General features: G+C 37.4%; 1 protein-coding gene across 3 annotated transcripts in view; it reads left to right on the forward strand.

The window, feature by feature from the left end:
* The window catches only part of MLLT10 (MLLT10 histone lysine methyltransferase DOT1L cofactor), a 125,098-nt gene that overhangs the window by 24,859 nt on the left and 84,048 nt on the right, over positions 1-16,191 (forward strand). For all 3 annotated transcript variants that reach the window (XM_032236991.1, XM_032236990.1, XM_032236992.1), the window contains exon 4: positions 5,333-5,442. In XM_032236991.1, the coding sequence (XP_032092882.1) occupies positions 5,333-5,442 (110 nt within the window). The remainder of the gene's footprint in view (positions 1-5,332; positions 5,443-16,191) is intronic.

The following is a 16,191-nucleotide window of genomic DNA, read 5'->3' on the forward strand; positions in this document are numbered from 1 at the left end:
ATTAACCTGGTTTAAACAAGGTTCAAATTGCCCCCATTAAAAATCAAATTGCCCTCCTGTGGAGCATAGGCCCCACATTGGATTGTATCCACTGAAAATGACTTGGAAGTCACATGTGTAAAGTCATATAGGTAAAGAAGCATAAATTTTGATTACTTGCACTTTGCCACCTACCTCCAAATGATTAGAAGCCCCCTTTTCAGCTCTGATGACTTCTTACTTGCTACTTTTCTACAGAATATCCTTAAATGGTTATTTGTCTCTGAAAAATATTGAAACAAACTATTTTTGTCTATAAGTATATAATAAACATATAATGGGTTTTATGTATTTTTGTTTACCTTAAAATACTTTAAAGATTTTATAATGTTTAGTTATCTACATTAAAATCCATGGGGAATTTTGCCAGGAAAAGGAATTTGTCCTAGGCTGCATTAACAGAGGGGTAGAATCAAGATCACATGAGGAGGTTTACTAACCGCTTTTTAATAACTTGTAAGATGACACTTGGAATATTGCGACTGTAGAAAGAGACTGTAAAAGAAGTGCAGAGAAGAACAACAAAACAATTAGGCAACTGGAGGCTAAAACATATAAAAAACAGTTAAAGAATTGGGTATGTCAAACCTAATGAAAAGAAGGACTAGGGATGATGTGATAGCAGTGTTCCAATATCTAAGAGGCTGCCATAAAGAAGAGAGGGTCAACTTATTTTTATATTCTAAGCACCTAAAGGAGGACAAGAAACAATAGATAGAAATTAATCAAAGAGCGAATCAGTCTAGAACTAAGAAATTTCCTGATAGTTAGAACAATTAATTAATAGAACAACTTGCTTTCAGAAATTATGCGTGCTCCACCACTAGGAGGTTTTGAAGACGAGATTTATTTGAAATGGTATAGGGTTACCTGCTTGAGTAGGGAGTTGGACTAGAAGGCCTCCAAGGTTCTTTCCAACCCTGTTATTTTATTATTTTAAGGAATAATCAAGGCAAGTAGAGCTCATGGTGCAGAGGTTTCTTCTCAGGCATTTTTATAATGAAGAGTCTGGGATCTCAGACTCAAACAGCAAGAGACATTTTAATGTCTCTTGCTGTTTCTGCAAAGCCTGCAGTGTCTATTTTTACTGTTGGGTTGAAATATATGATATGAAATATATCAGCCATGTGCTGTCATAAATCAGGAGAGGATAGACCTGTGATGGTGAACCTTTGGCCCGTGTGCCACAGGTGGCATACAGAGCAATAGCTGAGGACAGGCGAGGCATTGCCCTATGTCAGCTGATTTTCGGCCTTTCGGAGGGTAGGGAGAGGCTGTTTCCGCCCTCCCCATGTTTCAGGAAAGCCTCCAGAGCCTGTGGAGGGCAAAAAAATAGGCCCAAAGGGCCTACCGGAAATTCAGAAATGAATTGTATAAATTTCTGCAGAAATATTGCAGTAATAAAATATGAAATGCAATCTCTTCTCAAAATCCTAAAACTGAATGAAGAAAACACAAATGAGTAAAAAATCATATTTTTTCACTGAGGAATATATTCCCAAACTACATATTTGTGTGCATTCGTAATCAGGTGTGAGTGAGTGAAGTCCTGCCTTATTTAAAGAATAGAATTCTGGGTATAGAAGTCTAATGCTTATAACATGTGTTTGGAGGTTTCCAAGAATCTATGACAAGCAGTTTTGATGCTCACCAAGCTGGAAAAGTTTACAAATAAAGTTTTGTATTCTACCAGTCCACTCTCAGAAGATTGTGTACACATGGACACAATCCGAGCCGAGGTGGCGCAGTGGTTAGAGTGCAGTACTGCAGCCACTTCAGCTGACTGTTAGCTGCAGTTCGGCGGTTCAAATCACACCGGCTCAAGGTTGACTCAGCCTTCCATCCTTCAGAGGTGGGTAAAATGAGGACCCGGATTGTTGTTGGGGGCAATATGCTGACTCTGTAAACTGCTTAGAGAGGGCTGAAAGCCCTATGAAGCGGTATATAAGTCTAACTGCTATTGCTATTGCTATGGAGATAATTCAGCACCACCACCTCTTCAGGAATGGTTGACCAATCAACATCATACCAAGAACAAGGTGTTTATTACTCTAGGCAGTCTCAGAGAGGTCTAGGCTAATGTCTAAGGAACTAAAGGCCTTTATTGCGGTGGTGAATATTACTGTTCATGACAGAACCTTTGGGAGAAACTGAACAATAGTGATATGTTTCTTGCAAGGTTGCAAGAAAGAAAATTTCTCCAAAATTCTGTCGCTATTCTCCAAAAAGAAAATTGCTTCCCGTCTATAGTTTGTAAAAGACCACATGCGTAAGCCAGAAGGCCATTGGAAGAATTTTCTGTGATGTATGACATTGAAATAGATTTTTGGGGGGCTTGAATTAAAAATGTTATATATGGCTGAAAGGGAAACCACTGCGTTCTAGTATCAGAACTTTATCCTATTTATGAAATATTCTGGTGGCAGTAATGATTTATGCCTGGCTCTGGGCCAGGATGACCTGACAACATTGATGGAACTATGAATTCTGAATTGTACCAGCAATTTCTATAGGAGAATGTCAGTTGTCCATGAACTGAAGCTCAAAGGAATGCAGCAAGACGAATCTGCAAAACAGGTTGTACAGCCAAGGAAGCAGAAGAAATTTAATGTTTTGGAATGGCCATGTCAAAATCCTGACCTTAACCATATAGAAATATTGTGGAGGGGCCTGAAGAGGGCAGTTCAAGCAAGCCTACTAACATCCCTGAATTGAAGCTGTTCTATAAGGAGGAATGGGCTATAATTCCTCCAAGATGATGTATACAACTAATCACAATTAGTGGATATGTTTAGTTGCAGTTATTGCTGCATATCAGTCCTGAAAGCAAAGATTCTCATACTTTTATCACTCAAAATATATAGCTGATCATTTTCCTCAATAAATTACTGAATTACTATGTTTTTAACTCATTTTTTTTAAAATGACTTGTTTATCTAGTTTTAGAACATTTGGAGAAAAGATCACCTTGTAGGTTATAGTTTTGCAGAAATATCAAAAATTTAAAGGAATAGCAACCAATGCATAATCTACAGTTGGATGTTATAGATACAGAAATAATGTAAGCATTTTTTTCATTTAGTGTAGTACAATTTCTTAAATTAGAAATTTAATTTTTTTAAATTAGTACTATAGAAAGGGCAGTTTTACAATAGATAAAACAGATATGAGCAGAGAAATAAGATTTTGAAGACTTTGAATTTAATGAAAACAGGTTTGGGAATTTCCAACTGAGAAGTTTATAGTTTAAAGTAGCTGAAATTTTGAAGAAACTATTAAGTTTCTATAGGTATACCAACTGTAAGGGACAGATACTGTTTTTCTAGAGAGAGACGGGGGGGGGATTCTCATTTTTTAAAATCTGGGATTGATTGCATGTAAACATAACAGAAACTGCACCTAAAAGTAGCTCTTATCTGAATAATAGGTCAAAAGTGGACCTTATTTACAGTACAGGTTCATTGAAATAGCTGGGGTTTTCTTTTATATTACAAGGGCGTCTTCGTTAAAGATAATTGAATGCAATATAACGCAAATTTAGAATCTTTGGAGATGTGGCATATTATAGAAGCAGTATTCTAATTTCACGTATCAAGTTCTCTTCATAGAAGGTATTGATCGATTTCTTCAGAAAAAAATGGATAAGTCAAGGAAACTCAAAAAGAAGTAATATACTTGTGGGTGGCTTTTGTTTATTTTTTTACATTGGAATAAAATGCAGCTTTTCATAAAATATTGCTTATTAAAAAGGGAATATCATGATAGTATAATGTCACAAAGCAAACAGCAATCACTGGATAACCTTATCTGCATGAGGTCATGCAGTGGCAAAGCATTATCATTATAATTCAGTTCAGATTAGATTTCTTACAAAAGCTCTTAAAGAAGATAAAAACCAAACATATGACATCAATTTCTTATTTAATTCGGTTATGAGAATATTATCTTGCATTTATATAATTCCAAAATACAAGTACTGTTAAATAGTAAGGTGCCTAATAAAATGAGCATATCCCAGCTGTTTGGTAGAAATGTTGATTGTATGACTAGTGATCTTTGTTTTATATCTTAAATTATCTCCATAATTGTTAACAATTTATAGTAATTTATCTGTTAAACGAATTTTATATAAGTCACGGTCATTGGTCTTTAAACATTCTATCTTTTGAAAAAATGAAAATGAACATTTTCTAGAATTTCATTATAGAAGTAAGACTTAGATTTGGAGTAATTAGCATGAATTAGCAAAACTGGAATTCAAGGATTTTTTTATTAAAAGGGATAATTTGAAGGAGACAAATCTATAAAAGCAGAGCTGGAATAGAAATAAAATAAGAGTGGATGTAGCAGCAAAGCATGGTAGATGAAGGAAGCACTTAGAACAGGGAATGCGTAAAGTTGTTTCCATCATTCCATCATACTTGTTATGTTCTTCTAATATGTGATATTTTCTATTCAGGGAAATATTAGAATATATATTTAGTAGGAGTTGAACTTTATTTTTTGTGAAATAATGCTCTTGCTTTTTGAAATTCCCACAATTCTGTTATCTTTTATTTTAGGAATTTATTACATCAAACTGCTAGGGAAATTTCTCACATGAAGCAATCCAGGACATAATATAGGAGAATTTATAAATTAGCAAAGTTGTAGACTAAGATACAGATACAAAAAGACAATGCCAGATTTTTACACTTTTTCTTGTTCTAGCACAAATTTGTGACTTTCTCAGGAACTGCAGGAGATATGAAATAAGGCAGATATGTACCTGTGTGCCTATATCAAGTAACCTACAAATTAATTCTATTTGTCTATGTAATTCTGCATATTATTGAAATAGCACTAAAACATCTTTTAATTTTTGGCGTGAAATACTATGCTAAATAAACCTCTAGGAATGTAGTAATGTCTTTTATAGAAAGGCCGGTATGGAAATAGGTTTTTATTTTAAAAGGCCTTTGTGTTTCCTTATTATGATAGATGGTCCAGGTTCTGCAATATATAAATAAAACATAAGCTCATTGATTTTAATGATAATTAATACAAAACTTAACAAAATATGAGACCATAGTTTTTGTTGTGTAATCATCATTTTCATTGTTTAAAAGTTAGGCTTGTAGCTCTGTGACGAATCTTATGATCTTATCTTTTCTGTATATGTTATGTATATCCTAAAGAATAAATATTAAATAATTAAAATTACATGAAAATCATATGGAAGCTTCTTGATATGAATTTATTCTATTTATATTATCAAAAATGTTAAGAATAAAATTAAATTAACTTTTTATAGGTTGGGCTCATGTGGTTTGTGCTCTGTACATTCCCGAGGTGCAGTTTGCAAATGTTTCTACAATGGAACCTATCGTGTTGCAGTCTGTTCCTCATGATCGTTATAATAAGGTATAATTAAATTATGACTTTCTTTTCTTTATATAACATTGTTATTTAAATTTTTTAAAAATATTTTAGAATTTATAAAAATACTTCTATGAACTCTTGCACTTCGCTTTTTTATTAAAACAAGTAAATTAGAAAAACATCTAATAATAACATATTATAATTTGTAGCATGAAGTAATTTTTGCTTAGTTAATATTTCAGCATAATCTGAAATATTTTATTTAAATAGATTTCCAAAATAAATAAAATGTATTTTGTAATATTTTCAACGTTATTAGTAATAATTGTACTTAGCACTGTTATAAGCAAATGAAGGTTATTAGAAATGCTAGTTGAGAGCAGAATGTCAGCTTGTCATTTATATAATTATATATTTTGTTTCTTACAAAAGTCAAACATCTTTGGTCATTGGTTTTGTTATTGAGAAGTTCAGTGTGATTCCAGCAGTTCTCCTCTCTCCTAGTATTGTAAATTATAGCTTTCTATTTGGTATTAAATTGATCAAGCATATTGATAAATATCTAAATAAATTGGAAGTTGTTTCTTTTTTTGTTATTTACTAAAAAGTAATATATAATCAGGTTTATTTTACTGGTATGTGAAAAGTTTTCAGTTGTAAATTTTTTGAAAACTAAAATAAGGCTATGGCCTCCTCTTCAGATAAGTGTTAAACTGTTATGACATAAATTTCATCCAATTATGGTAGCTGTAATTAATAATTAGGGCTCATTTTTTAAACACCTGGAACAAAGTATTTTTAAAGTGTATAGGTAGTCGTTGACTTACAACTGGTCACATAACAATTGTTTGGAGTTACAGTGGCCTTGGAAAGGATTCTGGACATATAAAGTCATTTGGATTCACTCCCAGCTGAAACCTGTCAATGGTGTTGGTCCATATGAGATGCCCGAAGAACAGTCTTACCCAGTTATCTAAGAATAGTTCAATCTTGCTAGACCTGATGAAATGGGCAGGGTCCTCTCTGCTGTCTGTGCAATCTCCTGTCAATTGGTTCCTTGTCAGTTTTGATTGGTGAAAGCTTTCAGGATAGTGACTACCAGGTGGGTTCAGGTAGTTATTAATTCCTCACTGCTGAAGGAGAGTTTCTCAGGGCTTTTTAAAAGTAGCCCTGGGTTTGCCGCCTCCTAAAAAATCCATCTCTTGAACTCACCTACCTGGACAGTTTTCATCCAGTTTCTAACCTTTCTTTCCTAGGGAAGGTGGTAGAGAAGGTAGGTTGCTTGGCAGTTTCATAGGGTCTGGATGAAGCTGATTATCTGGACCCTTTCCAGTCAAGATCTAGGCCTGGTTATGGGATAGAAACAACATTGGTCACACTTGCTGATGATGTTTGGCGAGAGAAAGATCGGTCTGTCTGCAACTATACTTTTTGTCCTGGATGTGTTCAGCAGCTTCAATACCATCAATCAGGTATCCTTTTGGGCTGTCTGTAGGGTTTGGGGCTAGACAGCACAGTCCTGCAATGGTTTGGTTTCTTTCTCCAAAGCTGGTTCCAACTGGTTAGGAAGTGAGACATCCAGGGCAACTCCTTTATGACATGTTGCAGAGCTCAGTACTCTTTCCACTCTTTTAACATTATATGAAACCACTGGGTGAGATCATTTGTCACCAACTCTATATTTCTACCCATGGTGTCCCAAGTGATGCTATTGCTGCCCTTTTGTGTTGCTGGCGCCCTGAGAGTCTGGATGGGGGACAACATACTTTGATTGAACCCTGGCAAGGCCAAATTACTTTGGGTGCTAGGATTGTTGAGATCCAGAGGTTTGACATATCTAATGGGTTTATACAACCCCAAATAAACCTGATGCACAACTTGAGGGTTCTCCTGGACTTGGGATTCCTGCTTTAAAAGCAGGCAGAAGTCATGGCTAGGAGAGCATTTGCACAACTCAGTGCTGTGCGTAAGTTACAACTTTTCTTGGATTGGAAGTACTTGTGCTTAGTTACTCAAGCCTTGGTCATTTCATGCCCAGACTATCGCAATTTACTCTATATGGGCCTAGAAGTGTAATTGGAAGCTACAATTGGTGCAAAATGTGGTAGCACGGGCTGTTGTTGAGGCTTCTAGGGTGCCCATATTACATAATCGTTGGATTACTTATGTGCAATTCAAGTTATTGGTTATCATCTTTAAAGCCCTTCATGGCATGGGTCCAGGCTCTCTGGAGGAACATCTTACCATAATGGGATTGGCCCACTCCAAACTTGCCGGCAGAGGGAGCATACTGCAGACCCCATCAGTCAAGGAATGTCCATTGATGGGGCCCAGGAGCATATGGGCAGACTTAACCATAATTTAATGGGGAAACTGTGACCATCCTAAACTAAACTTACTCCAAAAATTGTATCAATAGCAAATCAATATTAATATCAAATCAATAGGCACATAGACCTGAACAACATCTACATATTGTGCAAAAGAGGTAATCAACAAGCAAGAAAGTAAACAAAAAGACCAAAACACCTTCTCTTCAGAAGTTAATACTCAGATTAACAACAAAATTAACATCAAGTCTAAGTAAATAATACCCCTGTCAAGAAATTGCCAAACTAGCTAACAGTTAACAGGCCAACCAAAGAACCACTAAGCTCTCTCCCACCAATAGACAGGGCAAGCCACTTGAATATATATTGAGAGCAAATCCTACTGCCGGTTAATAATGATGATGTTATTTAATTTGAGTAATGAAACGTCACCAAAAAAACAACCAAGTTCAGAGAGTACCAATGACTCCTCATTTCAACACTGAGATACAAATATTCTCCTTTATCAACTATTCCGTATTCTGTATTCGAAAATAAGTTATTGTATATGACTTTTATTTGGTATTTAAAAATGCTTAATGCTAAACATACCCATCTCCCTCAATCTTTCTTCATAGATTTTGTTTCTTGTTCTTGGATTGTTCTTATTGAAAATATAATACAGTAGGAGTAGGAGTACAATAAGAATATGAATAGGAATCATATCCAGTTCAATCAATTAATTCCAACTTCTTGCGAGAAGTTTTTTTTTATGGCACACAAGTTTGTTTCCCTGCATACAATGGGGAGAAACTTGACAGAGCTGGAAATCAATTACCAGTAGGCAAAGAAAGCTTGGAGGAAGCAAGGGCACTGGGGTGGTGGGTGGGCAAGCTTTTCTGCCCAGAAAATCCTCGTTTTTGATGGATGATGCTGAAAGGCAGAGAAGATGCTACTGGCAAGAAGTCAGTCAGTCCGGGAGTTGGGAATATCCTTTCACCCCCGCCCCACCCCTCCCCACATGCCACTCCCCTCGATAAAGGGGGTGGGTGGCTAAACGAAGGACAGGAAGCCCTGCCATGCCTGTTAAGGGGGGGGAGAAGGGAAGAGATGGCAAGAGGAGTCCCGTTTCGCTCCATGCGCCCCAATGAAAGGCAACAGCAGCCTGCCTGCTTTCCTTTCATGCCCTCTCTGGTGCTGGAAGCCAACTAACAGGCACACTCTCAGTCGCTCATTCATTCCCTTACCTTTCCCCCTCCCCCGTCCCCTTTGCTAGCCAAGATCAGCAGGCCAGATTCGGCGAGCTGAATGTGCTGGCACCACCCAGATGGTGAATCAGAGAAATGGGCTCTCTTTCAGTGCCTCTTCTCCCTCTTTTCTGGCCAGACGGCGGAAGAGTGTCCAGCTTACCAAATTTGGCCTGCTGATCTTGGCCGACAGTGTCTCTGACCCAATCCTGGCCGTCAATGCTGTGGCAAGAACTGGTCACGCTGATCCTGCTTCATGGCTGCGCAGATAGAGCCAGCTCCAGCCACTGCTCAGAGCTCCAGCGCAGTTCCCTCTTTTTCCAATCCCAGGTCAACAAGGCTAGGGCTGCCAAGAATGTGCCAGAAACATCTCCAGGTGCCCAGAGAGAGAACGTCTGGCCCTCGCTGGATCAGTTGATCTGCATGCTGTGTTTAAAGGGCCGAGCAGCTATGAGGTGATCACGTTCACTGCTTCCTGCACCCCCAAAATAAGACTTCCCTGAAAAAAAGCCCTAGTTGTTTTTTCAGGGGTCTGAAGAAAATAAGACCCAGTCTTATTTTGGGGGTAACACGGTTTTTCTCAGCCCTCCTTCTGACCTGTGCAATATGCAGGTTCTCAATGGAAGGCAGGCTAGATGCAATTGTTTTTTCTGCAGTCCTAAATTATCCATTGAAGTCTATACTTGTCCTGTTTGGTTGCTATACCAAACCAGACAGTTATAGAAGTACAATAATTCCTCTGAAGAACTTTCTGAGACACATTATTTGGGCCTGTTCAAATTTCTGTGAATTCTTTTTAAAATAGCATACCGGACACAGTACTTGAAGTGGAACCTAAATAAGTAGAATGGAATAGAATTATTATTTGCTGTGATTTGGAAATTATTCTTATGCTAATGTAGTCTAAAGTTGCATTATATTTTTTGCAGCTTGTCCCACTGCTGGTGAATATTAAATTTATAGTCAATTGTTTGGAGTGTTATGACCACCCCATATATCCTCAATGCTATTTGTGATAGTTGTTTGCTAATTGAAGATTTTTTCTAGTTTTATGTTAAATATAATACTGTTGCTCCCAGCTAATTTGAGTAATCTTTACAATATGTCTTGTAATATTGTTTTTGGTTTTTGTCACTTAAGCTATGCAAACCAATTTTATATCATCCAAATGCAGTATTTGATAAGAATTCACTTCATTTAAACAAAAGTGTTCCTTGCATCGCTGTATTCTTACTGGTGTCCAGTTTTGATTATAATACACTAATGGCTGTTCCTTGAGTAGTGTTTTTTAGATAGCTATATTTCAACTTGTCATGCTCGCACACAAGCTCACACTCAATCACTTAGCTAATCTCCGAATTGTGTGATGGGTAGCATATACATTTAATTAATAAGTAAAATAAATAAAATTTAACAAATATTCCTCAAACTAGGTTGCAACCCATAGAAATTGATGAGGATCTTTCAGAGAATTGCAAGAATTTTAAGGTTGCAAATGCAAATGCTGGTCCAGACAGAGTGGCAGTATAGTCTACCAGGATTATGCTGAAACAATGGCAGCATAGAGGTTTCCTCATTTGCCAAAAGGGAAGGAGCAAGGAGAAGACATCACGACAGTCAGAACTAGAACATCACCTCACGTTTTGGGTTGGTAGCAACGTGTTCTTGTCAACAGCATACTTAAGTGGCCTGGGTTCTGCTTTAAGTACTATTCTGCTTCTTTCTTGGTTAAGGGAGCCAGAAGAAAGAGCGAAGGTTCCTGTCTTGTAGTTTCTCCCTATTCATATATCTATAGTTTTGCTTAAGAAACAAGACACTGTGTAAAATATTCCTTTCTTTTCCAAACTAAAAAAATTGAACAGAAGAGAAAACTCAGTATTTCAAGTAGTATCTCCCCATCTTTGGTGCATGAAAGATATGAGTAGCAATCTTATCTTCTGAAAGAGTTAGCCAAAATAGCTTAGAATCTTTTTGTGCGAGGAACTGATCATTATAGCAAAGTGAAAACTGCAACAGACTTTTTAGGGGCCTTGTGGTTCTAAAAAGGCAGAAAAATGCAACTACCTGATCAATTAGTCCTGTTAAATGAGTGAAGTGAGGACTGGGAAAGAATCTTGCTGTACACTTGTTACATTTTTGCCTCACTATCAAAAGACTTGGGAATTTGACTATAAATAATTCAGCAGAGAAAGATGCAAAAGTAAATGTGGGGGAGGGGTTGGATCTTAGGTTTTCCTTTGAAATATGCTTTGCTTATCTGTAGCAGACAACCTTCGATTAATTTGACTGTATTAGTTTACATTTTCCAGCACATTTAGGAATGGCCAGGTTGGCTGGGACTAGTCAGTGACTTTTGAAGGATCAAAATTCTAGATTAAAATGTATTATTAAAAGTAAATAACATTGTGACAGAGGGAATATTAAAAACATAGGAGTAGATTAAAAATAGCTTCAAAATGGACAAAAGAAAGCAATTGCTAGTATAGTATAGGGCAGTGATGGCTTAATCTTTTTGGGCACCAAGTGCCAAAACTGAGTGCATATGTGCACCGGCCAGCTGCTGTTATCCGGGTTCCGTCACGCGCATGTGTACAAGCCAGCTGCTCTTCGCAAAGACCAGCTGGCCAGCGTGCATGTGCATGACGGAGCCCAGAAGAGCAGCTGGCAATGACATGTGTGCCCATGGAGAGGGCTCTGCATGCCACCTCTGGCACGCATGCCATAGGTTCGCCATCACGGGTATCGGGATTAAGGTATTGGATTTAGTTGGGGAGAGATGGGTTTATTACTTTAAAATAAGAGGAGGAAGGAGTATTAATGTATGCTTGTCACCTTGAATTCCTTTTGTTATAATACACAATAAACATAGGATTTAAAATAATCTAATATTAATTCAGCAAATCTATAATAAAAACTAATAATTACTCCCTTTAACATCCAATTGCTTACCGTAAAACAATTCTTTTTAAAGTATTCTAAAGACCTTCAAGAAGATTGTCATCTGAATTCTTGGGAATATGGTATTCTGTAAAAATACCATGTTGCCTGCCTGCCTTCCTTCCTTCCTTCCTTCCTTCCTTCCTTCCTTCCTTCCTTCCCAGTATGACATGGAAAATTTCATAACCTTCTTAGTCAGGAATCACTCTTTGAATGTATTGATTCTCATGCATGTAAGAAAAAGTAGTCTGTAGATACCTTGGTGCTAGAGCATACACGATTTTACTGTTGATAGCTGGCACTTTGAATTGTTTTTGGGGAGCCAGTGAAGCATCCCAAGTGCTGCTGTCATCTAAGCCTAATGGCTGTGTATAGGTTGCTAGGTTCTGAACCAGTTTCAGCTTCTGAGTAATTCTAAAAGAATGTGAGCAATTGACATCACTATACATCATCATCTAAAATGATAAGGATATGGATGATTGTTGCCACAGCTTCCTACTCCAGTTAAACACAGTTGGGCAAAAGCCCCCTTCAACTGAGAATCTGGAATGAACCTCATGTTGTAGATTTCCTCCTTCAGGAAGCTTGCTACCCTGTCCAGGCTAACAATAAAATCAACAAGAATCTTTTATTTTTGAATAAACATGGCCTACATCATGCCAGAATTTCAATTTTGTTTCTTCCCATCCAATCCCTCATAGTTTTTTAGATCTATATTTAGCAGGTATTATCAGCATTTTGATGGCATCTTACCCAAAATCTGATCTAGCAATTTCAGTATGGTTGTTAAACAATAGGAGTGAAAGAGACAAAGCCTGCAAAGGAATCACTGCTAGGATGAACTTGTTCCCTTCAACTGAAACTGCTCACTTAAATGAGAGTACATTCACTGAAGCATAGTTCCCCTCCCCCAATTCTCAGAAGCATACCAGAAGTTAGCATGGTTGATTTGCACTGAAAGCAGGTAAGAGATCTAAAAGGATCAAGAGGGACACCCTCCCTCCCTCCACATCCTAACAAAAGCCTAGACCGAAGTAATGCTATTTCTTCCTATATCTGTCTCCAACAGTTTGGAAAGAATCAGATGATCTATTTAATTTAGTGACAGAAGTTATAATGCTTATTTATATAATAAGTTTGGAGACATGACTATACAATAATTCTCCAAATTTTCTGGATTCAAAGAAGACCTTTTGAGGAGATATGCTATACTTTTCCTCTGTGGTAGGATCATTTCTCTTGTCTAGAGAAATTTCTATTCAGCTATGGAGAATTACTGTCTTTTTGTCCTAGCACAGTCTATCTCATAGTTTGATGATATGAGGATTTTTTTTGAAAAATTCCCACATTAGTTGTTTCTAGCTCTAGAGAAAAAAGTTTAATAAAAAATCTGAAAAATTAATCAGAACAAATCAAATAGCAGGTTGGAACTCAAGAGTAATTTCCCTCCAGCATTTTTAGTGCTACCATAATTGTTTCCAGAGAATAGATTTGGTGCAAATTAGATGAATAATGTCTACCTCTAAAATGAAAAAAATGGCTTGTTTTTTTTTAAATTAGTGTAATAAGTGAACTATAATTGATATTTTAATACCATGTGTGAGTAGTTCAATAAATATAGTTTAAAATCTAATGTGTATATAGTAATGATAATTGTGTTAGTATTTTCTGCATATAGACTAGCCCATTGACATTAGAGGTATTTTTCAAACAGAAGAAAGTTCCCCACCAGAAATGACATTTATTTTCTATAGTTACTAGAAATATCTGAATTTAAACATTCTATTGTCTGATATATTAAGGGTATAATTCTGTTGCTGGCACCAAAATTCATTTTCCAGAAAAGAAATAAAAACTTATAAATGCTTATTGCTTATTGTTTAATGGTATTAATGATATTGTTGCAGGATGTTCAAACTAAAGCTGCTTTTTACAATAATTGATGGTGATTTTGTCAATGCCAGTGGTATTCAAATATTTTTATTATGGTTCATCGCCAGATGTTCAGACTGTATATTTAGCACTAACAAGGTAACTGCTAAATGAAGAGTGGCTGTCACATGCTGCCATAAGGAAGGATTGACATTGTAATATATGGAAATGACGTTGAGAGATGAGGGGAAGAGATGCTGCCTAGGAATAGTCAGACAACAGAGGTAGATGCTGCCAGTGGATTAATAGTCATATAAAAAACCTAGGAAAAACTCGCCCTTATTGATCAGCAGTTAAAAGTAAAGGAGAGAGAGTTGTACTTTCAGACTTGCAAGATTCTGTTAATGTAGGCTTAGAATAGAATAGTATTATTTGCATTTCCTGTTTTGTTTACTTGGAGTGACTGACGGATACAAAGAATGGTCCTAATTTGTATCTATTACTCTTACAGGTTATGTAATATTCGTGTTTCCCCCAAAACAGAATCAGGTATCATTTTCTTTTGGGCCCCAATATATGCACTACGGATTATTTTTGGGGTATGTCTTATTTCTCATCTCCCCCCCCCCAGTGTTTGGAAGACCCACTTATTCTGTTTGCTTGTGGCAGGGCAGGAGGCTGTGCAGCATGCTAATGCTGCAGTCATGAGATGGGAGGGATGGAGCTGCCCCATGCACCTCACACTGGCTTATCTTAATGCCCCAAAGCCAGACCATCCATGCTCAGACACCTGAGTCGCCTCACAGCACCAGCATACTGCTCGGGCTCCTGCTCTGTTGTGGCCATGAGCAAGCAAAAGAAGTGGGCCAGCAGCCATATGGGCTCCTGCACATGGGTGCTGGTTCTGTCTTCATGAGGCAGGTGTTGGGGTGTGGATTGTCTGGCTGCGGGGGCCCTGAGGTAAGCTGCTGTGGGGTATGTGGGGCAGCTACACTCCCCTTGGCTCATGGCTGTGGCACCATGAGTAACCAGACAGAATGGGCAGGCTGTTGTCTGTGCGGGCTCTTAAGTAGAGCTTATTTTAGGCAGGTAGAGCTTATATTAGGTGCATGCATAAAACATGCTAGAACTTATTTTTGAGATAGGGCTTATTTTCGGGAAAATGAGGCATAGATGGTAGATTATAAGTAACCAAATATGTGACCCAGAACTAATTCAGTGTGCTATTACTTATATACCTTATAAATCTTGAATTTATAAATATAAAAGGTGCATGGGGCAGTCATTGAGACATCATGTGACCACCCTCAATTTCATGACTTTTTATCATGCCCCGTAAGTAAATCATTCCTGATTTTTAAATGTGACAGCACAAGACTGTCAGTTGTGACCGTCTACTGACTTCTCTGTTGATTTTGCTTGTTGAAAGTTGGCTGGGATGGTTGCAGATGATGATTACATGGACTTCAGGACACTGCAACTATTGTAAGTATGAGCCAGTTGATAAGGTTCAGGATCATGATCATCTGACTATGGATATGTTGCGATAACCATAAATGCAAGAACAGTTCTAAATCACTTTTTCAGTGCCATTGCAATTTGAAATGGTCACCAAACAAATGGTATTAAGCAAGGACTACCTGATTATGATTATTAACTTTTGGGTTGTTAAGTAAATGGAGTACTAAGGAGTGTGGACTGCCTTGAGGTTGAGAGGCCTGCTGCAATCTGTTAGTATATGCGTCTCTGCTCAGGCGCTGAAAATTCTCCTTGCTGAAATCCAAGATTTTTTAGCCCAAGTGAGAGGAAGAAAAACTTGTATCAGGCCTCTCCCACCTGCCTAAGTTACCTCTTGTTCCTTAGTTTATTAACTCTCCCCAGTCTTTCTACTCTGGACTAAATTCTGCTATGACTGAAAATCCTGCTTGAATTTCAGAACAGACTTTTTCAGCCAGACCCAAAGACGAGGACTCCCTCTAGGGGCTTGCTTAAACACCTTGTATTACAAACACTGTGCCAAAATCCTTGAATTGTCTCTGGGGACTTTTTGAAAAAGATTTGTCCCAAAATCCAAGTAGGCGTTTGGAACAGAGTCTTCATAGCATGGGTGTTTGCAGCCAGCTCCTGGAGATAAAAGGACTCCTTCTCGTTTCTTTTTCCCATTTATTGACTTTCTGGGGAAGCCAGCCGGGAAAATTGCAAATAATAATAACATAATCGTAGTCTGGTTGACAACTAGTCATAAGTGCAAATGAGTTGCCAAATATACAGATTGCAATTACGTTACTATGGGGGCATTGCAAAGGCCATAACATCAAGCATGGATTTTAAGATGTTTTGTCAGTGCCAACATAATTGCAAACAATCACGGAACAAATGGTTGCTAACCGAGGAGTATCTATATTCAATTTATTCTGAATATGAGA

The sequence above is a fragment of the Thamnophis elegans genome, chromosome Z (assembly GCF_009769535.1).
Source record: "Thamnophis elegans isolate rThaEle1 chromosome Z, rThaEle1.pri, whole genome shotgun sequence".
Classification (NCBI taxonomy): Eukaryota; Metazoa; Chordata; class Lepidosauria; order Squamata; family Colubridae; genus Thamnophis; species Thamnophis elegans.